The sequence below is a fragment of the Dermacentor silvarum genome, chromosome 1 (assembly GCF_013339745.2).
Source record: "Dermacentor silvarum isolate Dsil-2018 chromosome 1, BIME_Dsil_1.4, whole genome shotgun sequence".
NCBI lineage: Eukaryota > Metazoa > Arthropoda > Arachnida > Ixodida > Ixodidae > Dermacentor > Dermacentor silvarum.
In genome coordinates this window covers 2,542,436-2,569,763 of record NC_051154.1, presented here as the reverse complement: position 1 = coordinate 2,569,763, position 27,328 = coordinate 2,542,436, and the positions used below count along the sequence as shown (strand labels likewise).

The following is a 27,328-nucleotide window of genomic DNA, read 5'->3' as shown; positions in this document are numbered from 1 at the left end:
GTGCTTGTAACATTTTCTGATGACTCCTGTGGCATATGTCCCGGGGCTTGTGTTCGTTACATTCTGCGATAACTCCTCTGGCATACATCCAGGGGCTTGTGTTCATTGCATTCTGTGATAACACCTGTGGCATACGTCCAGTGGCTTGTGTTTCTTACATTCTGTGATAACTCCCGTGGCATGTGTGTCAGCACTTGTGTTCTTCACAGTCTGTGATAACTCCTGTGGCATATGTCCCAGCGCTTGTGTTCATAGCATTCTGTGATAACTCATGTGGCATATGTGTGGGGAAGCTTGTGCTTGTAACATTTTCTGATGACTCCTGTGGCATATGTCCCGGGCTTGTGTTCGTTACATTCTGCGATAACTCCTCTGGCATACATCCAGGGGCTTGTGTTCATTGCATTCTGTGATAACACCTGTGGCATACGTCTAGTGGCTTGTGTTTCTTACATTCTGTGATAACTCCCGTGGCATGTGTGTCAGCGCTTGTGTTCTTCACAGTCTGTGATAACTCCTGTGGCATATGTCCCAGCGCTTGTGTTCATAGCATTCTGTGATAACTCATGTGGCATATGTGTGGGGAAGCTTGTGCTTGTAACATTTTCTGATGACTCCTGTGGCATATGTCCCGGGGCTTGTGTTCGTTACATTCTGCGATAACTCCTCTGGCATACATCCAGGGGCTTGTGTTCATTGCATCTGTAGATAACACCTGTGGCATACGTCTAGTGGCTTGTGTTTCTTACATTCTGTGATAACTCCCGTGGCATGTGTGTCAGCACTTGTGTTCTTCACAGTCTGTGATAACTCCTGTGGCATATGTCCCAGCGCTTGTGTTCATAGCATTCTGTGATAACTCATGTGGCATATGTGTGTGGAAGCTTGTGCTTGTAACATTTTCTGATGACTCCTGTGGCATATGTCCCGGGGCTTGTGTTCGTTACATTCTGCGATAACTCCTCTGGCATACATCCAGGGGCTTGTGTTCATTGCATTCTGTGATAACACCTGTGGCATACGTCTAGTGGCTTGTGTTTCTTACATTCTGTGATAACTCCCGTGGCATGTGTGTCAGCACTTGTGTTCTTCACAGTCTGTGATAACTCCTGTGGCATATGTCCCAGCGCTTGTGTTCATAGCATTCTGTGATAACTCATGTGGCATATGTGTGTGGAAGCTTGTGCTTGTAACATTTTCTGATGACTCCTGTGGCATATGTCCCGGGGCTTGTGTTCGTTACATTCTGCGATAACTCCTCTGGCATACATCCAGGGGCTTGTGTTCATTGCATTCTGTGATAACACCTGTGGCATACGTCCAGTGGCTTGTGTTTCTTACATTCTGTGATAACTCCCGTGGCATGTGTGTCAGCACTTGTGTTCTTCACAGTCTGTGATAACTCCTGTGGCATATGTCCCAGCGCTTGTGTTCATAGCATTCTGTGATAACTCATGTGGCATATGTGTGGGGAAGCTTGTGCTTGTAACATTTTCTGATGACTCCTGTGGCATATGTCCCGGGGCTTGTGTTCGTTACATTCTGCGATAACTCCTCTGGCATACATCCAGGGGCTTGTGTTCATTGCATTCTGTGATAACACCTGTGGCATACGTCTAGTGGCTTGTGTTTCTTACATTCTGTGATAACTCCCGTGGCATGTGTGTCAGCACTTGTGTTCTTACAGTCTGTGATAACTCCTGTGGCATATGTCCCAGCGCTTGTGTTCATAGCATTCTGTGATAACTCATGTGGCATATGTGTGTGGAAGCTTGTGCTTGTAACATTTTCTGATGACTCCTGTGGCATATGTCCCGGGGCTTGTGTTCGTTACATTCTGCGATAACTCCTCTGGCATACATCCAGGGGCTTGTGTTCATTGCATTCTGTGATAACACCTGTGGCATACGTCTAGTGGCTTGTGTTTCTTACATTCTGTGATAACTCCCGTGGCATGTGTGTCAGCACTTGTGTTCTTCACAGTCTGTGATAACTCCTGTGGCATATGTCCCAGCGCTTGTGTTCATAGCATTCTGTGATAACTCATGTGGCATATGTGTGGGGAAGCTTGTGCTTGTAACATTTTCTGATGACTCCTGTGGCATATGTCCCGGGGCTTGTGTTCGTTACATTCTGCGATAACTCCTCTGGCATACATCCAGGGGCTTGTGTTCATTGCATTCTGTGATAACACCTGTGGCATACGTCTAGTGGCTTGTGTTTCTTACATTCTGTGATAACTCCCGTGGCATGTGTGTCAGCGCTTGTGTTCTTCACAGTCTGTGATAACTCCTGTGGCATATGTCCCAGCGCTTGTGTTCATAGCATTCTGTGATAACTCATGTGGCATATGTGTGTGGAAGCTTGTGCTTGTAACATTTTCTGATGACTCCTGTGGCATATGTCCCGGGGCTTGTGTTCGTTACATTCTGCGATAACTCCTCTGGCATACATCCAGGGGCTTGTGTTCATTGCATTCTGTGATAACACCTGTGGCATACGTCCAGTGGCTTGTGTTTCTTACATTCTGTGATAACTCCCGTGGCATGTGTGTCAGCACTTGTGTTCTTCACAGTCTGTGATAACTCCTGTGGCATATGTCCCAGCGCTTGTGTTCATAGCATTCTGTGATAACTCATGTGGCATATGTGTGGGGAAGCTTGTGCTTGTAACATTTTCTGATGACTCCTGTGGCATATGTCCCGGGGCTTGTGTTCGTTACATTCTGCGATAACTCCTCTGGCATACATCCAGGGGCTTGTGTTCATTGCATTCTGTGATAACACCTGTGGCATACGTCTAGTGGCTTGTGTTTCTTACATTCTGTGATAACTCCCGTGGCATGTGTGTCAGCGCTTGTGTTCTTTACAGTCTGTGATAACTCCTGTGGCATATGTCCCAGCGCTTGTGTTCATAGCATTCTGTGATAACTCATGTGGCATATGTGTGGGGAAGCTTGTGCTTGTAACATTTTCTGATGACTCCTGTGGCATATGTCCCGGGGCTTGTGTTCGTTACATTCTGCGATAACTCCTCTGGCATACATCCAGGGGCTTGTGTTCATTGCATTCTGTGATAACACCTGTGGCATACGTCCAGTGGCTTGTGTTTCTTACATTCTGTGATAACTCCCGTGGCATGTGTGTCAGCACTTGTGTTCTTCACAGTCTGTGATAACTCCTGTGGCATATGTCCCAGCGCTTGTGTTCATAGCATTCTGTGATAACTCATGTGGCATATGTGTGGGAAGCTTGTGCTTGTAACATTTTCTGATGACTCCTGTGGCATATGTCCCGGGGCTTGTGTTCGTTACATTCTGCGATAACTCCTCTGGCATACATCCAGGGGCTTGTGTTCATTGCATTCTGTGATAACACCTGTGGCATACGTCTAGTGGCTTGTGTTTCTTACATTCTGTGATAACTCCCGTGGCATGTGTGTCAGCACTTGTGTTCTTCACAGTCTGTGATAACTCCTGTGGCATATGTCCCAGCGCTTGTGTTCATAGCATTCTGTGATAACTCATGTGGCATATGTGTGTGGAAGCTTGTGCTTGTAACATTTTCTGATGACTCCTGTGGCATATGTCCCGGGGCTTGTGTTCGTTACATTCTGCGATAACTCCTCTGGCATACATCCAGGGGCTTGTGTTCATTGCATTCTGTGATAACACCTGTGGCATACGTCCAGTGGCTTGTGTTTCTTACATTCTGTGATAACTCCCGTGGCATGTGTGTCAGCACTTGTGTTCTTCACAGTCTGTGATAACTCCTGTGGCATATGTCCCAGCGCTTGTGTTCATAGCATTCTGTGATAACTCATGTGGCATATGTGTGGGGAAGCTTGTGCTTGTAACATTTTCTGATGACTCCTGTGGCATATGTCCCGGGGCTTGTGTTCGTTACATTCTGCGATAACTCCTCTGGCATACATCCAGGGGCTTGTGTTCATTGCATTCTGTGATAACACCTGTGGCATACGTCTAGTGGCTTGTGTTTCTTACATTCTGTGATAACTCCCGTGGCATGTGTGTCAGCGCTTGTGTTCTTTACAGTCTGTGATAACTCCTGTGGCATATGTCCCAGCGCTTGTGTTCATAGCATTCTGTGATAACTCATGTGGCATATGTGTGGGGAAGCTTGTGCTTGTAACATTTTCTGATGACTCCTGTGGCATATGTCCCGGGGCTTGTGTTCGTTACATTCTGCGATAACTCCTCTGGCATACATCCAGGGGCTTGTGTTCATTGCATTCTGTGATAACACCTGTGGCATACGTCTAGTGGCTTGTGTTTCTTACATTCTGTGATAACTCCCGTGGCATGTGTGTCAGCGCTTGTGTTCTTTACAGTCTGTGATAACTCCTGTGGCATATGTCCCAGCGCTTGTGTTCATAGCATTCTGTGATAACTCATGTGGCATATGTGTGGGGAAGCTTGTGCTTGTAACATTTTCTGATGACTCCTGTGGCATATGTCCCGGGGCTTGTGTTCGTTACATTCTGCGATAACTCCTCTGGCATACATCCAGGGGCTTGTGTTCATTGCATTCTGTGATAACACCTGTGGCATACGTCTAGTGGCTTGTGTTTCTTACATTCTGTGATAACTCCCGTGGCATGTGTGTCAGCAGCTTGTGTTCTTCACAGTCTGTGATAACTCCTGTGGCATATGTCCCAGCGCTTGTGTTCATAGCATTCTGTGATAACTCATGTGGCATATGTGTGGGGAAGCTTGTGCTTGTAACATTTTCTGATGACTCCTGTGGCATATGTCCCGGGGCTTGTGTTCGTTACATTCTGCGATAACTCCTCTGGCATACATCCAGGGGCTTGTGTTCATTGCATTCTGTGATAACACCTGTGGCATACGTCTAGTGGCTTGTGTTTCTTACATTCTGTGATAACTCCCGTGGCATGTGTGTCAGCGCTTGTGTTCTTTACAGTCTGTGATAACTCCTGTGGCATATGTCCCAGCGCTTGTGTTCATAGCATTCTGTGATAACTCATGTGGCATATGTGTGGGGAAGCTTGTGCTTGTAACATTTTCTGATGACTCCTGTGGCATATGTCCCGGGGCTTGTGTTCGTTACATTCTGCGATAACTCCTCTGGCATACATCCAGGGGCTTGTGTTCATTGCATTCTGTGATAACACCTGTGGCATACGTCTAGTGGCTTGTGTTTCTTACATTCTGTGATAACTCCCGTGGCATGTGTGTCAGCACTTGTGTTCTTCACAGTCTGTGATAACTCCTGTGGCATATGTCCCAGCGCTTGTGTTCATAGCATTCTGTGATAACTCATGTGGCATATGTGTGGGGAAGCTTGTGCTTGTAACATTTTCTGATGACTCCTGTGGCATATGTCCCGGGGCTTGTGTTCGTTACATTCTGCGATAACTCCTCTGGCATACATCCAGGGGCTTGTGTTCATTGCATTCTGTGATAACACCTGTGGCATACGTCCAGTGGCTTGTGTTTCTTACATTCTGTGATAACTCCCGTGGCATGTGTCAGCACTTGTGTTCTTCACAGTCTGTGATAACTCCTGTGGCATATGTCCCAGCGCTTGTGTTCATAGCATTCTGTGATAACTCATGTGGCATATGTGTGGGGAAGCTTGTGCTTGTAACATTTTCTGATGACTCCTGTGGCATATGTCCCGGGGCTTGTGTTCGTTACATTCTGCGATAACTCCTCTGGCATACATCCAGGGGCTTGTGTTCATTGCATTCTGTGATAACACCTGTGGCATACGTCTAGTGGCTTGTGTTTCTTACATTCTGTGATAACTCCCGTGGCATGTGTGTCAGCGCTTGTGTTCTTTAGTCTGTGATAACTCCTGTGGCATATGTCCCAGCGCTTGTGTTCATAGCATTCTGTGATAACTCATGTGGCATATGTGTGGGGAAGCTTGTGCTTGTAACATTTTCTGATGACTCCTGTGGCATATGTCCCGGGGCTTGTGTTCGTTACATTCTGCGATAACTCCTCTGGCATACATCCAGGGGCTTGTGTTCATTGCATTCTGTGATAACACCTGTGGCATACGTCTAGTGGCTTGTGTTTCTTACATTCTGTGATAACTCCCGTGGCATGTGTGTCAGCGCTTGTGTTCTTTACAGTCTGTGATAACTCCTGTGGCATATGTCCCAGCGCTTGTGTTCATAGCATTCTGTGATAACTCATGTGGCATATGTGTGGGGAAGCTTGTGCTTGTAACATTTTCTGATGACTCCTGTGGCATATGTCCCGGGGCTTGTGTTCGTTACATTCTGCGATAACTCCTCTGGCATACATCCAGGGGCTTGTGTTCATTGCATTCTGTGATAACACCTGTGGCATACGTCTAGTGGCTTGTGTTTCTTACATTCTGTGATAACTCCCGTGGCATGTGTGTCAGCACTTGTGTTCTTCACAGTCTGTGATAACTCCTGTGGCATATGTCCCAGCGCTTGTGTTCATAGCATTCTGTGATAACTCATGTGGCATATGTGTGGGGAAGCTTGTGCTTGTAACATTTTCTGATGACTCCTGTGGCATATGTCCCGGGGCTTGTGTTCGTTACATTCTGCGATAACTCCTCTGGCATACATCCAGGGGCTTGTGTTCATTGCACTTCTGTGATAACACCTGTGGCATACGTCTAGTGGCTTGTGTTTCTTACATTCTGTGATAACTCCCGTGGCATGTGTGTCAGCGCTTGTGTTCTTTACAGTCTGTGATAACTCCTGTGGCATATGTCCCAGCGCTTGTGTTCATAGCATTCTGTGATAACTCATGTGGCATATGTGTGGGGAAGCTTGTGCTTGTAACATTTTCTGATGACTCCTGTGGCATATGTCCCGGGGCTTGTGTTTGTTACATTCTGCGATAACTCCTCTGGCATACATCCAGGGGCTTGTGTTCATTGCATTCTGTGATAACACCTGTGGCATACATCTAGTGGCTTGCGTTTCTTACATTCTGTGATAACTCCCGTGGCATGTGTGTCAGCACTTGTGTTCTTCACAGTCTGTGATAACTCCTGTGGCATATGTCCCAGCGCTTGTGTTCATAGCATTCTGTGATAACTCATGTGGCATATGTGTGGGGAAGCTTGTGCTTGTAACATTTTCTGATGACTCCTGTGGCATATGTCCCGGGGCTTGTGTTCGTTACATTCTGCGATAACTCCTCTGGCATACATCCAGGGGCTTGTGTTCATTGCATTCTGTGATAACACCTGTGGATTACGTCCAGGGGCTTGTGTTTCTTACATTCTGTGATAACTCCCGTGGCATGTGTGTCAGCACTTGTGTTCTTCACAGTCTGTGATAACTCCTGTGGCATATGTCCCAGCGCTTGTGTTCATAGCATTCTGTAATAACTCATGTGGCATATGTGTGTGAAAGCTTGTGCTTGTAACATTTTCTGATGACTCCTGTGGCATATGTCCCGGGGCTTGTGTTTGTTACATTCTGCGATAACTCCTCTGGCATACATCCAGGGGCTTGTGTTCATTGCATTCTGTGATAACACCTGTGGCATACGTCTAGTGGCTTGTGTTTCTTACATTCTGTGATAACTCCTGTGGCATGTGTGTCAGCGCTTGTGTTCTTTACAGTCTGTGATAACTCCTGTGGCATATGTCCCAGCGCTTGTGTTCATAGCATTCTGTGATAACTCATGTGGCATATGTGTGGGGAAGCTTGTGCTTGTAACATTTTCTGATGACTCCTGTGGCATATGTCCCGGGGCTTGTGTTCGTTACATTCTGCGATAACTCCTCTGGCATACATCCAGGGGCTTGTGTTCATTGCATTCTGTGATAACACCTGTGGCATACGTCTAGTGGCTTGTGTTTCTTACATTCTGTGATAACTCCCGTGGCATGTGTGTCAGCGCTTGTGTTCTTTACAGTCTGTGATAACTCCTGTGGCATATGTCCCAGCGCTTGTGTTCATAGCATTCTGTGATAACTCATGTGGCATATGTGTGTGAAAGCTTGTGCTTGTAACATTTTCTGATGACTCCTGTGGCATATGTCCCGGGGCTTGTGTTCGTTACATTCTGCGATAACTCCTCTGGCATACATCCAGGGGCTTGTGTTCATTGCATTCTGTGATAACACCTGTGGCATACGTCTAGTGGCTTGTGTTTCTTACATTCTGTGATAACTCCCGTGGCATGTGTGTCAGCACTTGTGTTCTTTACAGTCTGTGATAACTCCTGTGGCATATGTCCCAGCGCTTGTGTTCATAGCATTCTGTGATAACTCATGTGGCATATGTGTGGGGAAGCTTGTGCTTGTAACATTTTCTGATAACTCCTGTGGCATATGTCCCAGGGCTTGCGTTCGTTACATTCTCACAACTCCTGTGGCATAAGTGCCGGGGTTTGTGTTTGTTAGTCTGCGTTCATTACATTCTGTGATAACACCTGTGGCATATGTCTTGGAGCTTGTGTTTGTTAGTCTGTGATAAGTCCTGTGGCATAAGTCTCGGAGTTTGTGTTTGTTACATTGTGATAACTCCCGTGGCATATGTCTTGGAGCTTGTGTTTGTTATATTGTGTGCTCATCAGGAGTAAGACTTTATGCGGACTGTGTATTATATTCTGTGATTAACTCAAGTGAGGATCACCTTCAACTAAACACATAACTTTATGAACTGTTTCAGATGTGCAACACATGGCAAATGTCAGTGTTGTCATGCCTGTAACAAGTAAGGCGTGCATCCTGTTATTTGACTACATACTGGATTGCGTCGTGCATTACAAATATTTAGCTCTTCATATTTGCAATAATCTGTGTCGGGACAATCACATAACCCAAATCACTAACCAAGCACTGTCGACGCTGCAATTACATGAAACGTTCCCTTCGCAATTCTTTAAGGGAAACAAAGCTTACATCATTCAAGACTATTAGTTCACCCCTTCTTGAGTACGCTAATATTATGTGGGACCCTATTCCTAAGGTTATTATCAACAGGTTAGAAACAGCTCAAAATTAAGTGGCGAGATTAAATTTTAATCAGTATGGCAGGGTATCAGTTTTGATATTGGTGGCAAAAGCTGGTCTAAAACACACCTTGGGGAGGAATAAAATTGCACGATTGAGCTTGATGTTGAAAATCATTAAAGGGCACTTAAAAAGTGAGACATCTAACTATGTACATTTTCTACAAGTTATGCTACTAAGGCGACAGTCTTTCAATAGTTCCAATTTAGTCCAAAAAATAATACATTTCAGTATTATTTCTTCCTGTGAATGATAATAGAGTGGAATGACTTAAGGCCAAACTGCACATGCGTGCCAGCGCCCACAAGTGTCATGCATGTCCAGATGGTACAGGAAAGGTTGTACGCGTCGCGGCGCAAGCACAGATATCTAATGTTTATGCATGCTAAGAAACAGCGTTGTCCAACATGGTGGCACCCAAGGCTGCCGCTTCAGCGTGAATTCTCGTGATGAATATGTTCTCAATCACGTTGATCAACTATTGAAATTAACTTACGCTTTCTCTAAATTCACCTGAAACGTTACTTATGAGCGCATAGCGCATCCAATTTCTGAAATCATTCTGCAATTCTGGCGCCCGTAGGTCTAACGAGCAAGTCCGCATAGCAACAGGATGGTTTGGGTACGTTCTGGTACGAGACACCAGGCAGCACCCCGTCTTCTAACGTCTTCCTTTCATTTGCGTTTCTGTATGTTAAACTAAACTGTTTGAATGGACGCACACTGAAACGTCCCGCAAAGGTGCTTACGTTTAATGTACATAAGGCAACAAACACTATTCTAAAGCTTTCTATGTGCTCCAGACAAACATCAGTGCTCTGGCTGCCTCACAAAAATATGAAACGATGTCCACCAAGGCGAAAATGTGAGCTAAGTATGCATGCGCTGGCGTGCATCTTGTAGGTTCAAACCACCATTCCTCGCGAGGCGCGGCATAGGCAAGGCACACGGGGGCGAGCTTTCGCACACTGGCATGCATACATGTAGTTTGGTCTTTAGACTCCCGCGCAGTTGAAACAAGATATAGAAAATTTTGTAAAATTTGTTACCAGCTGATCGGTCCTTTGTATGCATTTTTTCTCTTTTTTTATGTATGTATACATATTTGTATACAGTAGCCGACGAACTTTCGGACTCCCAAAAATTCATACTTCATGAATATTCCGGACTTCATAAATGCACCGTCAGGGTTCCCATAGAGCTAATGCATTTTCGCAACCAATTTTTCGGACTAATTTATCATGCCATATCATATTTTATTTCCTTTGAAAAGGAGGAGTATGGGACTAAAAGCTAAAACAGCTTGACGAGGCCCCGACCCCTTACAAGTTGGCGAAAAAGCAGGATGACGGCCAGTCATACATAAGAATTGCAAAGTGGACAAGCATTAGAGAGTGACGAGCAATACAGAATGGAAGTAACAGAACGGCAAACAGTCGCACAAGCAAAAAATGGCAGAAAAATTAATAAACAACATGAACAGCAGCGGTCAACTAGAACAGGAAAAAAATGGAAGGCATATACTAGTCTTGCAAATAAATAGGCTGGCAAAAACGTTTGATAATACAGTTTTGGTTGCATGAAGGATCAAAATCTTGTAGGTTTAATATGTTTAGCAGCAAAGGTAGTGTGTAAGACAGATTGTTCGTCATAGAAAGTTCTAGGGGTGGGTACGAACCATATCCCTTTATGTCGAGTCTGACGAACACTTGTATTGCCGTGTAGTCTTGCCAGGTGAATTGCATCATCAATACCAAATTTAACGAAACCTTTATAACACATCAACCTGTAATTGTAAAAACAAAACACAGGAAGAATTTCATATTTCAAAAAAAGAGGTTCTGTGGAGTAAGTATACAGGGTGTTTCAGCGAACACTTTCAAAAATTCTTAAAGCGTGCCTGTGGCAGATAGCCCAATTCTAGTTAATCAGCTGGTCTACTCGAAGAGGCGGACATTACTTGCACAAAAAATTTACATGCATAATCGACTAATTAACAAAAATTCACTAATTAAGTTTTTACCTAATTATCTGATGGCCCATATTGCAATTTACAAATTGTAGCCGTGGAGTTCGCAAGGCGGATACACTTGAAATTAATTCTCAGGATGACACCACTATCGAGATATTAATTCCCGAACTTTGCGGAGAAATGCATTGGCGTTCCAGTTAATTTTGTGCTTCAATGCATAAAGCGACATTCTTTAAAGAATTTAACTGGAACGCCAATGCATTTCTCCGCAAAGTTCGGGAATTAATATCTCGATAGTGGTGTCATCCTGAGAATTAATTTCAAGTGTATCCGCCTTGCGAACTCCACGGCTACAATTTGTAAATTGCAATATGGGCCATCAGATAATTAGTCGAAAACTTAATTAGTGAATTTTTGTTAATTAGTCGATTATGCATGTCAATTTTTTGTGCACGTAATGTCCGCCTCTTCGAGTAGACCAGCTCACTAACTAGAATTGGGCTATCTGCCATAGGCAACCTTAAATAAATTCTGAAAGTGTTCGCTGAAACACCCTGTATAATGTACATCAGCTATGTAACGCATGGCTCTTTTCTGCAGCAAATGTAGCTTGTTTGTTGCACAAGTTGTGCCCCACAACAGGATGCGCATGATAGATACCACCAGAGCATTATATAGCATTACCTCAGTAGGGATGTCGCATACATGCAATGACACCAATGGCAGATAACACTTTGGATTAGAGGTAATCAACATGCTCATTCCATGTAAGGTGCTTTGAAAAATCCACTCCAAGGATATTGACAGAACCTACCTGCTCTAATTTCTGACAGCCCAGACACAAATTCATATTAGTGGTCAACGTTTTACCTCCAGGCATGTACAAAATTACTTTCGTCTTCATAGGGTTGATTTTTAAACAGTTCATAGCGGCCCAGCGTTCTAAATCAGACAGCATCTTGTTAGCCTTTATTTCTACAGTTAAACCTGCTCATAACGAACCTCCATATCACGAATTCCTGGATATAACAAAGTTTTTCTATTCCCCGCCGTTACTCCGTAGAAGCACATATATTTGAGACCTCTATGTAACTAAGTGGCAGCAGGAGACCCCCTCGAAATAACGAATTTCCCCCGCCGACAACCTAGAGATTCCGCCCCAAATTTTGTCATTTTTGAACGAGCAGCAACCGGAAGCACCTTCTCCGCCGCGACGAAATGCGAAGTGGCGGCGTCGCGCTTGGCGCGCTCGAATTCACGGCGACTGCGAGGCGAGAGCGAGCGCACGCAAAGTGGGCCTGCATCCCTCAACCCGGCGATCTTGCCGCCGCGGGCATGACCTTTCCCCCTCCCTTCATTCAAACCTGATCCCGCCACTTGCTGCAGCTGGCCTAGCCCGCCAAGCCGGCACTCTCATTTTCCAGTGGATGTTGCCGAAGGTAAAAAAAAATTTTTTTTCAACGCGCCGGCAGCGCCACTCCTTGGTTACCTGCGCAAGTCTCTGCGCTTCACTTCACTAACCTGACACTAGGTGACACTATCCGACGCGACGACGCCATCGTGTCGCTCGCTCTTCGTTTCCGACACCTCGTGCTTGCGCGAAACGATACGCGTCCACGTATCCAGTACCTGGTGTGACATTCCAAGGATGAGTGCTTCGACAAAGAAAAGCAAGAAACGCAAGGAAACGGGTGCCTGTTACAATCGAGGGCGCGTTAGAATCGAGTAAATACGGTAAGGGTTTCTTTTTCCAATTTTTGTGCCAAACCTGCATATAACGAAATCCTGTTTATAACAAAGTTTTTTGGGAATTTGTCAATTTTGTATATCCAGATTTAACTGTATATCCGATTCCAAGTTGCCTGCAATAAAAATGGTTGTGTCATCAGCATACGAAACAAATGTAGCATTATCTGTGCAGTGTATAATAGCATTTCTGTAAATCTCATTTATGTAAATCAAAAATAAAAGCGGTCCCAAAATGCTGCCTTGTGGCACACCAGTGATAACTGACTTCCTTAAAGATTTCGCGTTACTAGTATCTATGAACTGTGACCTGTTGGAAAGATTTAAGAAGCGAGTGGGGGGTTCTTAATTAAATCAAAGGCCTTAGAGAAATCCATGTATATGCCTAGTGCCATATGTTTACAGCTGTAATAATTTGACTCAGGAGGGCTTTTTCCGTCGAACGGTGCTTTCTGAAACCATGTTGGAAATCTTGAAGCAAGTTGTAACGGGAATGATAGTAATCGCACATGCATTATTTTCTCAATACCTTTAGAAAATACTGAGATTATTGATAGAGGCTGATAACTATTCAGTGATGTTTTATCACTGCGCTTAAAGACGGGAACAACGCCAGTAATTTGCATATTCTTGGGAAGGGTACCTGCAGACAATATGTTGTAAATATAGGTGAGAATAGGGCTTATAATATTGAGCACATACTTTACAGGGCGTATCTGGATAATATCGTCGACATCTAATGACTTGCTATTGCTTGTAGCTGATACAAGGAAAAACTTCAGGGGAGCGATGGAAAAGCGATGCACCATTCCTGTTTACTGGTTGAAACTGAGCGTAGTTGTTGAGGTTGTTATCGACGTGGGGTGCTAGGGTAAAGACTTCATTAAACGCTATACGTATTGCATCTCTGGAAAGTTGCTGCCCATCATGACGCAAAATATCTAGAATAGCTGAGTTGGAGTTAAGCTGTAATAATGCATTCAATTTGCACCAAAGTGCATCACTTTGTTGGTTAGCAGGGTCACTAAATATTCCTAAAAAATAAGCATATTTGGCATTCATAAGCTTATTTGTTAAACTGCTTCTATATTTATTAAACTCTCTAAGCCAGGCTTATTCTCTAGATTGCACAAATTTGGGATATAAAGCATGTTTTTGTTTAATCATATCAAGAAGCTTATGAGTCAGCCAAGGTCTCCGTGCTCTAGATGGCCTTGTTTTTTTGTGTTTTTTTCCGTGGGAAGTATGTATGACATAATGGTTTGAAAATATTTGTAAAATAGGAATATGCAGAGTCGCTATCTTCTGCCCATTAAACGCAATCCCACGTTTGTTGAGCAATGGCACGGCGAAAGGCCTCAATATTTGGTGACGTAATTGACTGAACATAAACTGGTTGCTTACTTTTTCGAGTCACATGATGGATTTTTCTCACTAGTAAAATTATACCTAGATGGTCACTAATATCAGTGTACACAACGTTGACAGGTTCAGCAACAATATCATCTTTGAGAAATATCGCAACGCCGCTCCCTTGCTTAATCTGACGACTACGAAAAAAATATTTATGACCAGGAAACTGGAACAAATACGATGCAGGTGTTAACCAAGTTTCGGTCAACATTATGACAGTAATCGGTGTTCCAAAGCTGTGGATTAATGTGGTCAGTTCATCTGTTTTATTTGTGAGAGATCGAACATTTTGACGAAAAAACATCACTGCTGGCTTTTTAGCCGATACAAAATAATTTACTTCAGAAGGCACATAACTCATATTTCAAATAAAGAACCAGAAGAAAACGCTCACATTTGTTATTCCTACGTCATTTTCTGCAAGTCTTGAATCAAGATGGACAATGGGAACAATTGGGCTGCCTTCAGATTTTCGGGTGAAGATCTTGCCATTGCAATACCAAGCATATTTCCAGCCGAATGCTTTCTTTTTTGCCGTTCACCACTCCAAACAAACGTTTCATAGCTGGACATAAGTGCTCATTTATGTAAATCGGAGTGCAAGGCTCCAAGTCTATGTCTTCAGTTGTCAGTCGTTTTTTTCTAGCTTTCTCTAGGAAACAGTCGCGCTTAGCCCTGTGTGTGAACTGTACCACAATGTTAGGACTATCACCATTGCCTGTAGACCTCACCCAGTGGCAAGCCTCAACATGGCAATCCTCAAAGGGTACATCAATTGCATCTGCAAGTTATCTGGTTATTTCCAGAGTGTTTTCATTCTGCTTCAAAGGTATCCCTTTGACTTCTACGTTGAAACACCTGGTGTGCTGTTCATTTTGCGAGAGTCTTACTTCATGATCCTTGAGTTTTGCAACAGGTCATTTCGGTCCTTTTACAGACCCTCCACTGTATTCTTCAGATCAGAGTCTTCATTTTCCAGCTTACTGACCGATGTTTTCATTTCCTCATAGTTCTTGTTCACAAATTCCAAGAATCCCTTCTTAGGTCTTTTCTTGAGTCTCTTTCGAGGCATACACGTAGTTCTTTAAATTCATTCTTTAACTTGCGTTTAAGTTCCTCGAACAATTTGGAAAGCTCTTGCTTGCCTGCCATTTCCACCAGAGTGGGAGAGAGAGATAAGCAAACAAAACGTGAGCAAAATGAAAGTTTAGCAGCACGGGAATACAAAAAATAAATGTGCGTGAACAGCAATTTGGAAGCAGCAGCTATGGTAGAATGTCTATCCCACTATTTCAAAGAAGCCTATGGAAATCGCCAACCTGTACAGGTGGAAAGAAATGGCTCAATATGCGTGCATGCGGCTGCAACTGCTGCTGCCAACTGATGCAAAGGTTCTTCTTGCAGGGCTTTAAAACCATGAGGCTTGGGGTTCCGCGCAGGCGCACTGCTGCAGATACTGTCAGGAAACTATTCTTTTTCTTGAGGTGGTAAGTGGCGCAACAGGGGTCGACGAGAATTCTTGCCAGCAGTTCCGTGCAGCTGTGTTCCGCATTTTTGCAGCTGCGTTCCACAATTTGCCTTGCAGCTGCATTCTGCAATTTAGGCCTCAAAGTTGCATTTTTCTGACTAACTTGCTCGTTCCAAGCCACGCTACCCGAATGTTGGAGGCCGCCATGTTGGATGTTGGCGTGTGCCTCCAAGATTGGGAGGCATACGCCATCCTCCCATCTCGGAGGCCATGCCCATTCTTTCTTGGCTGACACACTCCAGGGGACGGCACGTTTTTGCTTTTTCTTCTGTTTTTCGGTCAGCACTTTCGTCATAATCATGTAATGCGAGATCCTTTTCTTTTAAGTTTTGATTCCTCTTTTGCACGTGGTGTGTCCACAGAGCAGGTGTGTCTCGGAGACATTGTTGCATTTTCGTATGTGTGGCTTCGCATTTGTGTGATTGGCGCCATCTCCTGTGCCTTCACGAGCCAAGCGGTGTGAAGAAACATACCTCGTTTCTTCGATCTCCATGGCGATCTCTGCCAACGGAGATCGACAACGCAGTTACGCTCTTGTCGAGCGTATACGGAGACATCACGCTTATGCAAATCCAAGCAAATCATCACCTCCAAGCGTAGTATGAGGCAAGGCATTATTGGTGATTTTTTTAAGCTGTTCTAAGCCTAATAAATTTTTATTTTTATGGGTGCACAAGTTTTTCGGACAGTCAGATTTTTCGGAGCATTTTTCGGTCCCCACGATGTCCGGAAAGTTGGTCGGCGACTGCATATGTAACCATAATGTACTTTTTTCTCTTTTTTTACTGCACTCTGTTTGAGAGACTTGCCATAATGTAATCATCGTTTGCCACCCCCTCTGCAACTCCCACTGGATTCAGCACTATTGTATAATAAATCAAATAAACAAATAAAAGCTTTAGTTAGAGTTAACTTGATAAAGTATGTTAAAGAGATAAGTTAGTTAGCTCCTTAGTCGTAGTGAACTCTTAAGTTGGCAAGAATGATTCGATTTACCAAAAGCATGCTTAACCTACGACAGAGGAATGGAGGCCAAAAACGGCGTCACAAACAGTTGCACCCTGCGGGAATCTACGGTGACTTGCCACACACCCAGAAGGCATGATAGCAGGCAGCCTGTGCCCCCTGATGTGCGAGTAAAGGTATTCCTTTGGCTCTCATTCACTGCGACAGCAGCATCTTCCTTGAAGACCACCATGCTAACTTTGCATGCATGCTTTTCCCCAAAATTGCCCTCAACTACTACGGTTCAAGGTTATTTTGTACTTTGCTGTACTTGAATGATTAATAATTAGATTACAGGCAACACTCTAAAGAGATAAGAGGGCACAAAGCGTGTTTGTTCGTGTGTGGAAAAATAGTATGCAACAATATTTATTACACTTGTAAAATATGTGAGTTATCTTGTCACTAGGCATGCGTGTGCAAGTAGCAAACAATCATAGAGAAAATGCTTCACTAACTGGAATTAGAGGAAAGGAATAATGGGCCAGCTCAACCACTCCAGAGTGGGAACGATCCACAATTCTGAGCTAAAAGGAGTCCAACTACACTCGGGCATCGACATGCAATGCATTCACCCACGGCCAACCACGCCACGATGCACACATTCACTGTTCATCGCAAGCTCTTACATTTTGTTTTTTAAATGGCGGTGATCAAGCTGACCGCACTTGGGTCGTGTTCTCGAAAAAGAAGCGATAATGTTGCAACATGCCCATTTTGCACGTCGTGACTCTGCCAGAGAGATCACTCAAGTCTGCAAGTTTTTTCAGGCAAAGCAACGTTGGAAGCAATGTCACAATATTATCTAGACGCAAACTATCTACACCATTTGAAATGAAGGTTAGTTTGCTACATTCCCCTTTCTTAAAATTATCATTGTCCGTTACGTGTATGTGCTTCCACCGTGGAAATTAAAATTAAACTGCATGGTGTCCTGAAACGGCACATAAGGAGGTTGACCACCTGCTCGGTTCTGCACCCAAATGGACACAAGCACAACGCAACACCACAGAGTGGACATGAACAAATATTTAAGGTAAAAAATACACGAGTGGGCCAGCGCCAATGCATCCCTGGAACTCACAATACTTAGGCTGAGTGATAAAAAGCCAAGAATGCCCACATCGAGCTGCTAGCCAAATGCGAAATTAGAGAACTCAAAAGAAGCCTGCCAATGGCAACGAAAGGGGGTCGCATGGCGATTGCTTTTTTGCCTCGTTCCAAGCTACCAGTACTCTAACAGGACAAAGTATTCCACCCCTGAATTAAATCCTTGCATTTTACCTTATTTGAGCCTCGCTTCAAAGCTTGTCATGTTTTCGGTTCAGTAGATTTTCTAGTGCGATAAGACCCACCTACTCACTCGCAAGTGTACCCAGTTGATTGGTTCTTGCTGCGATCTGGGCTTAAAACATACATGTTTTTAAGTGTTGCAGCAGCTGGCAGAAAATACATATCACCGAGGAAATGCTCATCTTAGAACATACATATTATATAAACCTCCAATGGTTGGCATACTCATTAACAAGTGCATATCGTTCTAATACGTAAGGAATTGAGTTGGTGTGAGTCTAAGTTTGAGTGTGGGTAGATGTTAGTTGATGCTTCCCCAAATAGAAAAAGTATTTACGAGTGACTGCCCACTCATTTTCACAAGCCATATTATTCTTAAAACTCTGCCTTTCATTGAAAATAACTGTTCCGCTTCAGCAAAACATTTTTTGGTGGTTCAACATTTTATTTTAGTGTTGTGGTGCTAATGACAAACAACACATAACTAGACAGAAGCTACAGCTAGGCAGAATTAACGAAACACTGTTCATAACTGGTACATCTTTCTTTTAATGGTTCTACGTTGCCCTAAAAAAAACATTGACCAGCTTTTAATACAGAGATCCCCGTAAAAACGCCACAGTTAACTAACCAAGCAGCCTTATCATAAAAGTAGATGTACCTAAATTTATGACTCCTCTCAGCAGTATGTCATTACTCTACACCTGTGTTTCACTTTAAAACGGCACAGCAGCTCTCAGTCATAAAGCACTTTGAGGAGTGGCACTATTTCAGTTTACACAGAGCCCTCTGGTTTGAAGTAGGCATCAATCGTCCCAAAGCAACAGGCTTTCAACCACGTGCGCATAATTCCATCCACATTGGAACAGCTTTTGCTGGGCGCCTTTCTAGTGAGCGAACTAGTCTGCCAGTTTCATTCAATAAGGGCAACTCTGGCACTAGCATGATGGGCAGTACTTGCCGAAACTTGGTCCTTCTGGCTTCAAAATACTTTGTACACCCATCATTTTCAACAAATAAATAATTAAACATTATTAAAATTGCCCAACAGCAGACCTCTAGGACAACAGCCTAATATTAAAACCATTACACCACGGGCATGGACAAGCGGCATAACACGGCTTTTCTCGCGGGCAGGCCAGTGCCTTGAGAAGCATGGTGCATTTCAATTTGGCCACCTTGACAAGCTCAGCCGTTCAAATTAGTAGCGACTATGTGTGAACCTTCCACACTTTGAAAGATTGCTCTGAAATGTAGGACAATGAATGCAGAGACAAAGCCACAAGAACGTCTCAAGCCCCAAACACGAAGAGAAATTCATTCCCATGGCGGCTGCAGTGCCAGATCTGGTAATTATTGCAGGAAATTCTATCTGCTCCATGGATATGCCTTGAGCTTGCAATATATGCAGAATAAGATAAAATTGACGGCCAAGCCATTGTTGCTAAATGTGGTATCCTTCCTTCGGCTGTACTCACACAACTTCAGGAGTCTAAGAAAAAATGAGTAAACATCACACTGTCTAGCAGCTAGACGGCAATTTGGTATCCCTGAGCGCAATTCCATCATTTGTACAATGTGCTTAAAAGTAGATGGCCAAAGATAATAAACTGACTGAACCAAACGATGCAGCATGTGCGCATGTAAAAAAAATTGAACATACCAATAAAGTGAAGGAAGCGGTCTTTTGGAGCAACTTTAGGTGCAGGAGAAATCGCAGTTTGGAGCACAAGTTCACGCTTTCGAAGCAGAAATTAGTTATGAAAAATTGCATCCATTATGTATTATACCGAGACGCAAGTTTTCTTTTTTCAACGTGCTGCTCCGTTTTTTAATACAAGATTTTTAACCCCGAATTCACAGTTAATTCTGCATTTCAATAAAGACCTAATTCCCCCACCTAATTCCTTGACTTCGTTATCCATTTCATCTGCTAAACGTTTCATTTGTTAGAGCATTTCAACTGCTGAACTTGTGTCCACAAGTGGAATACGCACAGGCGCCCAATTCGTTAATAACATGGCGCAAGTGCCGTATCATCATGCATTAATAATAATGCACCTGGATAAGCTTATGCTTAAAGCACATCTAGTCACAGCGCTAAAAACACAGACAGAAGGAAGAACACGGGACCTGAATACAGAAGGAAGAACACAGGTCCTGTGTTCTTCCTTCTGTACATGTTTTTAACGCTGTTTTTTACACCGTGAATGCATACCAACGAGCTTGCCTTCAGACCCTTTCTAGTCACAGCGTATGGTACACAGGCAATCAGCCGGGAACTACTGCAAACTCGCCTAATATATGATTGCGTGCTTACTGGATGGAAGGGCGTAGGCACAAGGCTAAAAACTAAGAAAATTGCGTGCATTGCGCACTTCACGACAACGTGCGACGCACATCAGGCTGCGTGACGAGCCAAGGACAGGCGAACGCAAAGTGCCCCTGCGGCCACGACCAATCGCATTGTTATTGACCCTTTTCGCGGCGATCCCGTGGGCACTGCCATGTTTGATCACATGACACGTCCACTGCTTGCCTGAGCTACCTCCGTGTCTACAATAGATGTACAAGGCGCCCGGTGCGGCTCAGGAAACCTCCGTTTCGGGAGATAGTTGACTGAGTGGACGACACGAACCTGTGGCCAAGCTTCAGAGGACATGTAAAAGAGGTTTCGGAGCTCATTTAAGCTTTGTCCAAACAGCGCTAACAGCGTATATGGTACTTGTTCTAAAAGCTAGGCGAAAAATGTATTCCAAGCTATCCAAACCTTCCGCGTATGAATTGAATCAGGATCAGTGCGTTTTGCTCTTCGTTCTTTATTAGGCAAATACTCTGAAGCAGCGGCTTGTCACGTTTCTGACGCAGTGAAGTTCGTCGGTCTGTGAAGTGCGGTCCCTATCTGATTATTTTCTGCCTAATCGCTCCTGGGTGTTTTCAGTTGCAATAGATTTGTTCTTGCTGCACACAAGGCTTGGAACGTAGCTGTTCTGTACTTTGTAATAGCTTGTAGCAAAGATGTATAACTGCTAGTAACTCATTTACTCCTGTGGACCGTCACGAAACATTAGCTTCGACCATTTGTGTGGTGTCGGTGTAGTCGTTGTCACCCATGCTTTGGCGTTTCAAGTGTGCACCCATTCACATATTCTTAATACGTTGGCGATACAGCAGACGTAAGTTTCCGTGCCAGCTGGGGTAGATGTGTAAAGATAACAAGCGCGAAACCTACTACACCAGGAAGCAGAGCTACTTACTCCCTTTGTCATTGTTTAATGAGAAGTACTCACTCTTGCCGATGTTCTGGGATTGAAGACTTTTCTTTGGAGGTTAGCGATACAATGCTGGCAGATGAGTGAAATTTTTTTTATCCACGAGGAAAGCCGTGCATCGCAAAGGGCCGGCAACACAGGCTGTCCGTATGTAACAATGGTCCGTGAACTTGGTCGCACATATTCATTCCATTCCTTAATATGCCAGTCACTATTTTTGCAGCCAACCACTGCAGACATCTTCAATCCACCCCTCCACATTTTGCAGCATGAATAGAGCACATTGCGTAAGCAAAACCCCAGTTGCATTTCCGACAGCTGATCGCACAGAAACAGGGCAGAAGTGGTAATGATTTCGTATTCGTGCACTTTTGCTGAGGCTACATGTGGTGTGTCGCCGTAAGCACCATCTCGTTTCTCGAGAACAAATTGCTCCGCGAAAAGCGTCAATAAGTGGAAGCTATTTCAAAGAAGCACAACAGAGAGAAAAATTAGGGGTTTTCTTCATAGCACTGGCATTGTAAAAAAGTAAGAAAACTGATCTTTACTGCAAAAGTGTTGTTTTTTTCTGCTCGTTCATTTGGAGCAGGTGTGCGTTGGTGCAATACCTGCGATAAACGACAATCTGGCGCAGCGCATAGCAGCATTTCCTTCACGGCGCAGTTTGGCACAATCGACACAGCACTGCCAATAAATCTATGACAAGATCCCTTCCCATGGCCACAGATTTACAATACAATGAAGCGAAAGTGCTTGACCCACCCCCATTGCAGCAGGCATTCTCGCTGTGAATAACCAAGGAAATGCAGTTGAACTTGCACGCAGTATACAATAATAAAGAAAAAAAAAGAAACTGCATATCAGCTTGCGAGATTTATGAGATATGTCGCTGTGCAATGCATATGACTGGCTGCATTAGTCGCATATATATGTATTCAACTGTTTCCACTTGCAAATGGAACTTTTATGTCGTACATGTATATGTGCACTTTAAAATTTGCCACTGGGAGCTCCATGGATCTTCTGCAAAAGCTACCGTGCTTTCTATTTATGTGATAGTACGTAGAGCAAACTCTGGCCCAAATTGGCATGGAGCAACACCGGATATTCTCATACAGCATATCAAATATTAGAATCGTAATAAAGAACAAGCATCACTGCTTAAAACTACTACAACCAAGCAAACTTCCGCATGAGTATGACGAAAAAGCACACGATGGCGCTGAAGCAGACGCTCAGGCATGTAATCCAATTTGACACGTCATTCATTACACCGGATGTCACCACGGTGATAAAAAGAGCCAACAAAGGAGCCTCCCACTGCACACACATCCCCACTGCGGTGCACACGTTACCTTAGTTACTTGACCAAGGCCTAATTGGTGGATAAGGTCTTGTTTTAAAGCTTCCTTTGCCGAACGCCTAAACATAGGGGTTTTTCGCCTGATAGGTATGCAAGCCATGATCCAGGATTGACCATTTATGAGTGATTTAGCGCAGTTCTGTTGAGCATCATCAAACAATAAATGGTGCCATAAATCCTGTGCATGTAATGTCATTTCTAAAGCACACAGACTGCTCAATGAAAGAGTGCATCATATTCTGGGGGGATACCCCATTTGTGGTAACATAACCAATGTGACACAGGTCCTCGGCACAGTTCGAGTGTCCCTGTGACACAAGGAATATTATTAAATGCACAGCACACTACACTGTGCATCCCCATTCTTCCCTCGACAAGAATCATACCAAGTGACATTAATGCGTCGATGTCTGACACTATGCCTCCACCTCAATTGCATTTGGCATAGCTCGTGTACAATGTACTACACAAACATAACCACTGCCTGAGATAAAACTTGTCAATTGAGAGTGAACATTGCGGTTGCATCAGATTACACGTTGCACCACATAAAAATAAGCACACTTATATACTCATTGCATTTACTTAACTGCTTTACTACTCCCATTAATTCCGATATGTTCGTTCTGCATAAGTTTTCTTTGCCACAGAATAATAACATTGTGGCAACAACGGCTGGACACTGCAAACAAGCTAACTGACGGAAGGGCCACTTTAATGAAGCATCATTTCAAGCTCAACCAATTCCTTTTCGACTTGCAGCCCCTCGTATACCCTGATAGTCACATGTGGTTCACATACCATAAACATCAGAAATGCCTGGACCAACCTGCCATGACAAACTAGCAGAATGGTTCGTCCTTTACAGGCTCCACTACTCTGTACAAAAACCCTCATAAGGGCCTCTGCTGTAGTGTTTGACCACTGTGCAAACATCAGCATCAAGGGGCATAAAGTAATGTGCGGGAATGATTCAATCTTGACACAAGGACAACAATAAATATTGCATGCATTGTTACATAACCTATCAGGAATGACGTGTCCATTATCTATGTTAGCAGAAGAACTATACGGCACGGTCAGGAGACATAATCAGTGCACAACTTTTTAAGGTTAAAGCAACGTCTGATTAAGAGAAGGAAGCTTCCACACAATGAAAATGCTGCAGACACTGCCAAAATGAAGTACATATATAGCTTTTCATATGAAGAGTAAGCACTGCGAGAACAACATTAACACTCAAGAGAATGAAAATATCATGTCTGGATCAGAAGCATGAACACGGAGCTAATTTTCCCACACTTATACTCAGAAGTACCCCAGTAGATGACTGAATAGAAATATTGGAAAGCCCAACTTTTGCACATTAAGAAAGTTTAGAGCTGCATGATATGACAACTACTCACAAGCCTAGTGTTCTGCCCATAAATTTCCTGCTAATCCAAATTCCCCGCCAAAATTGTGTGCTGCGAACAGGAAATGTCCGACAGCATGTGTGTTGAAAAGCTTTGAAATATGTACAAACTGCAACACCCGTTGTAGTTTGTCCATATTTTTTTCCAACGCGCTCACAAATACGTGACTGACCCGAGCGTGCGCTCCTCCTCGTCATTGGTGGCCCTGGGGTGCAAGCTCAGGTCCAGCGGTTGCTCGTCGTTGTTGACCGGTGGCTCAGGCGACCCTGCGCATGCACGCAGCCATCACTGGAAGTTTGGGGGGGGGGGGGGGGGGGGGGGGGGGGGGGGGCAGTTAGTAGTAAGGGTGCAGTCCTCCCATGCGCCGTGATTAGTGTCCAGACGGGTTAGGCCGCATGCCTCCATGGTGCTCCATGCAGGGAGGCACTCACCTCTCAGGGGCTAAGGAGGCTGCCCTTTCCTACAACGGCCGGTGCTGCGAGACAATTACCTGAAGCCTGATCAGAACCTGTCGACTGTTCGTCAAGGTCCAAACTCTTAAAGCTAGTATAGTCGCTCGGTGGTCCGGGAGGCTCCTGCACACGGAAAGCGGCATCAGCGGCCGCCCACGCGGGGCTGCCCGACTCACCGGCAAGCGCTGCGCGTCGCAGAAGTGGCACACTTGGTCCGGCACCCAGTCGACGAGCTGCAACTGCTCCTCCAAGGCTGCCGCGGGGAGAAAAGCATTAGCTCCCACCGCGACAGCGGCGCGCGGCCTACCGTTTTCGAGCTGTGTCATCCGGTTCCACCGCTTGGAGCCCATCATTTCCTCGGCCACGCGCTCCAAGCCTGCACAGGCGGCGATCAACTTGTTGCGCCCGCGGCCCCCTCCTTCGCCGGCGAACCTCATCGCCCAACTAATTAGTGACGAAAGAGTATGTTTTATAGCGCCCGAACCTCCACCCTGCCTGTGATGACCCGTGCGCACAGACTAACCCTAGCAACATCGCAACCGTATGTAAGGTCCCGTAATGCAATACCCGAAATTTCGGTGACCTACTAATGCAATAATTCCGCAGTTTCGTCCCCATCAGGTCGCACAGGGTCATTTAAAGCACTCGCACTAACGGCTTAAATGTTTAACGTAACTCACCGATGACAAACAGCATATCCCGACTCCATCGTTGAAATTCCTTTCGAAAGGCGCGTCGCTCTTGCGCACAGCGGGCTAAGGGGCACTCCGCCATGTTTCGTGTTCACCCTTGCCCTGACGTCATGGAAAAACAGAAAAAAAGAAGAAAAAAAGGGGGGGGAATCTCGACGTCGAGCAGCACGACGGCGGAACTGCCCCACGCGTCACGTCCGTTGCCTTCGGAAAAGCAACCGGTCGAAAGGTTGCGCCGCGCGGGCGCTTTGACCAACGTTAGCGCTGCCGGTTCCGCGCGCGCGTGAGGACGCGCGCGCGGCGCTCGTTTGGCACCCTGGCGGCGGCAGCGCATCAGCACGATGAGTGCCGCATGTGTCAATGGTACTAGGGTACCCTGCTTTTAAGTGTAGGTAATACTGCGCCGAAGAGAAACTATTATGCGGGTTACTTGCTACTTGACGGGTAAGCTCGCGCGCAAAGGACAAATTGTTTATTTATTGGTTTTTGTTCACGTACACAATCAGTCGACTGAAAGACCAAGCGGGTGGATTTGAAAATAGATAAAGCAAACAGCACTTGAATTTTACGCGTTGCAAAAAAAAAAACGAAAAACAAATTGCTTCAAGTAAAATAATTCACTGCAATTACAAGATGTGATCCCAATCCAAACAATACAAAAAGTTCAAAAGATATCCGTTCGTCCCACATCCAAATGAAGACGTGCGGTGGACATACACGTTCGGTCTCCACGACATTTGTCGCGTCTCTCGCAATAAACTGTCAACCTTGTAAAAAACATCTTAGTTATAAGATATTTTATGCTCTTTTATCGCAGAGCGCTACAACAATCACCATCAAAACCATGTATACAGTGCGCAATCTGCCGCGCAGATTTCACTCCACGCACATGTGTCGGCTGGCAATACGGCTATAGCTGAAGTATAGGCAGCGCCTGTACTTCATTTCTAACCACAAAATTGTGCATCCTGCGCTTGTGTGGTTCAAATCCAGCGCTAATGCAGCTCCACTGACGTGAAACCTTGGGAAGTGTGAATAAGCAGTGACGCGCCGGTGTTTCTCTTGTGTTTTCCTTGTGTTTATCTTGTTTTATCCTGTGTTTATCTTGTGTTTCGCAATCCATCATCCGTTTTGATACCTGTGCTAAGGCACAACTGGTGGGAAACCGCCACGCACATGGAGCCAAAGCTTTTGATGATGATAGTTAGAAGCGATTTTAACGAATTTCTGTTAATTAATGCGCTTAATGCTTGATTATTCCGTTGTTTTAAATTATTCTGAGTCGTGTTATTAATTTTGAACTGGTTTTGATCAATTCTGCACTTGTTGTGACCCTGTTTTTAGCATAGGCGTATCTACCGGGGGGGCAGAGGGGGCAAAGCATGCCATTTGCCCCCCCCCCCCATTCGAAAGTGGGCGCTTTCGGCTACACACTGGAAAGTCCAACAAAACTACAGCTGAAGCTAAATTTTATTTCTTAATAGAGTCACCACGTTAATAATGCTTTTCTTTACTACTGATCCCCGGTTTGGGCAGCGAGTATTGTGCCTCCTCATGACGCGCTGTAGTGGGCAACGTGCGAGATTCGCCATACACGCTTGCATTGCGCAGAAGTCCTGGCGCTGCATGGACAGTTCCCGCAGTTACATATTGTCACGTGCAACAGAAGGCCTTCAGAGCAAGAAGTCCTGCACCGGCAGAGACGAGTACTAGCCAGGAAGATGGCTGACCCCAAAAACGAAAAACCTCTTCTTCTCTCCTTGCCTGAATGCTGGCTCGCGCTCGCCGCAGCTCGAGACCTCGTGGCATTTTCCCCCTGTGAAAAAAACGGGCATCGTCCCGATGCTAGCGCTGGTCGATGTAGGTAGAGGGAAAGAAAAAAAAAAGGAAGGAACATAAAGTAAGCACAAGGGGGGGGGGGGGGGTGAGGGAGAGAAAAAATAAAGTACATCATAAAGTTGAGACGCTGTCGCACTATCGCGCGAAATAAGGTTTGAGTCGTACAACGTGCACAATCTCCGAGTGCTGCCTTCGACGCTGGGGTGACATGGCACTATCCGGGAGAACCTCGTAGTTCACGTCACTAACGCGACGCAGCACTTTGTAGGGTCCAAAGTAGCGACTGAGCAGTTTCTCTGACAACCCCTGGCGGCGCACCGGCGACCACACCCAAAC

The 27,328-nt window shown here is 44.8% G+C and overlaps 1 protein-coding gene across 2 annotated transcripts in view; it reads right to left on the bottom strand.

The window, feature by feature from the left end:
• The window catches only part of LOC119456128 (mushroom body large-type Kenyon cell-specific protein 1), an 84,859-nt gene extending 59,429 nt beyond the window's left edge, over positions 1-25,430 (bottom strand). Inside the window, exons 1-5 of one of the 2 annotated variants that reach the window (XM_037717743.2) lie at positions 25,142-25,430; positions 24,769-24,837; positions 24,638-24,714; positions 24,500-24,584; positions 24,182-24,275 (exon numbers count right to left, since the gene is read on the bottom strand). In XM_037717743.2, the coding sequence (XP_037573671.1) occupies positions 24,182-24,275; positions 24,500-24,584; positions 24,638-24,714; positions 24,769-24,837; positions 25,142-25,235 (419 nt within the window). In that variant the 5' untranslated portion in view covers positions 25,236-25,430. The remainder of the gene's footprint in view (positions 1-24,181; positions 24,276-24,499; positions 24,585-24,637; positions 24,715-24,768; positions 24,838-25,141) is intronic. The other variant, XM_037717751.2, reaches the window with a different exon arrangement.
• Positions 25,431-27,328: the final 1,898 nt, after the last annotated feature.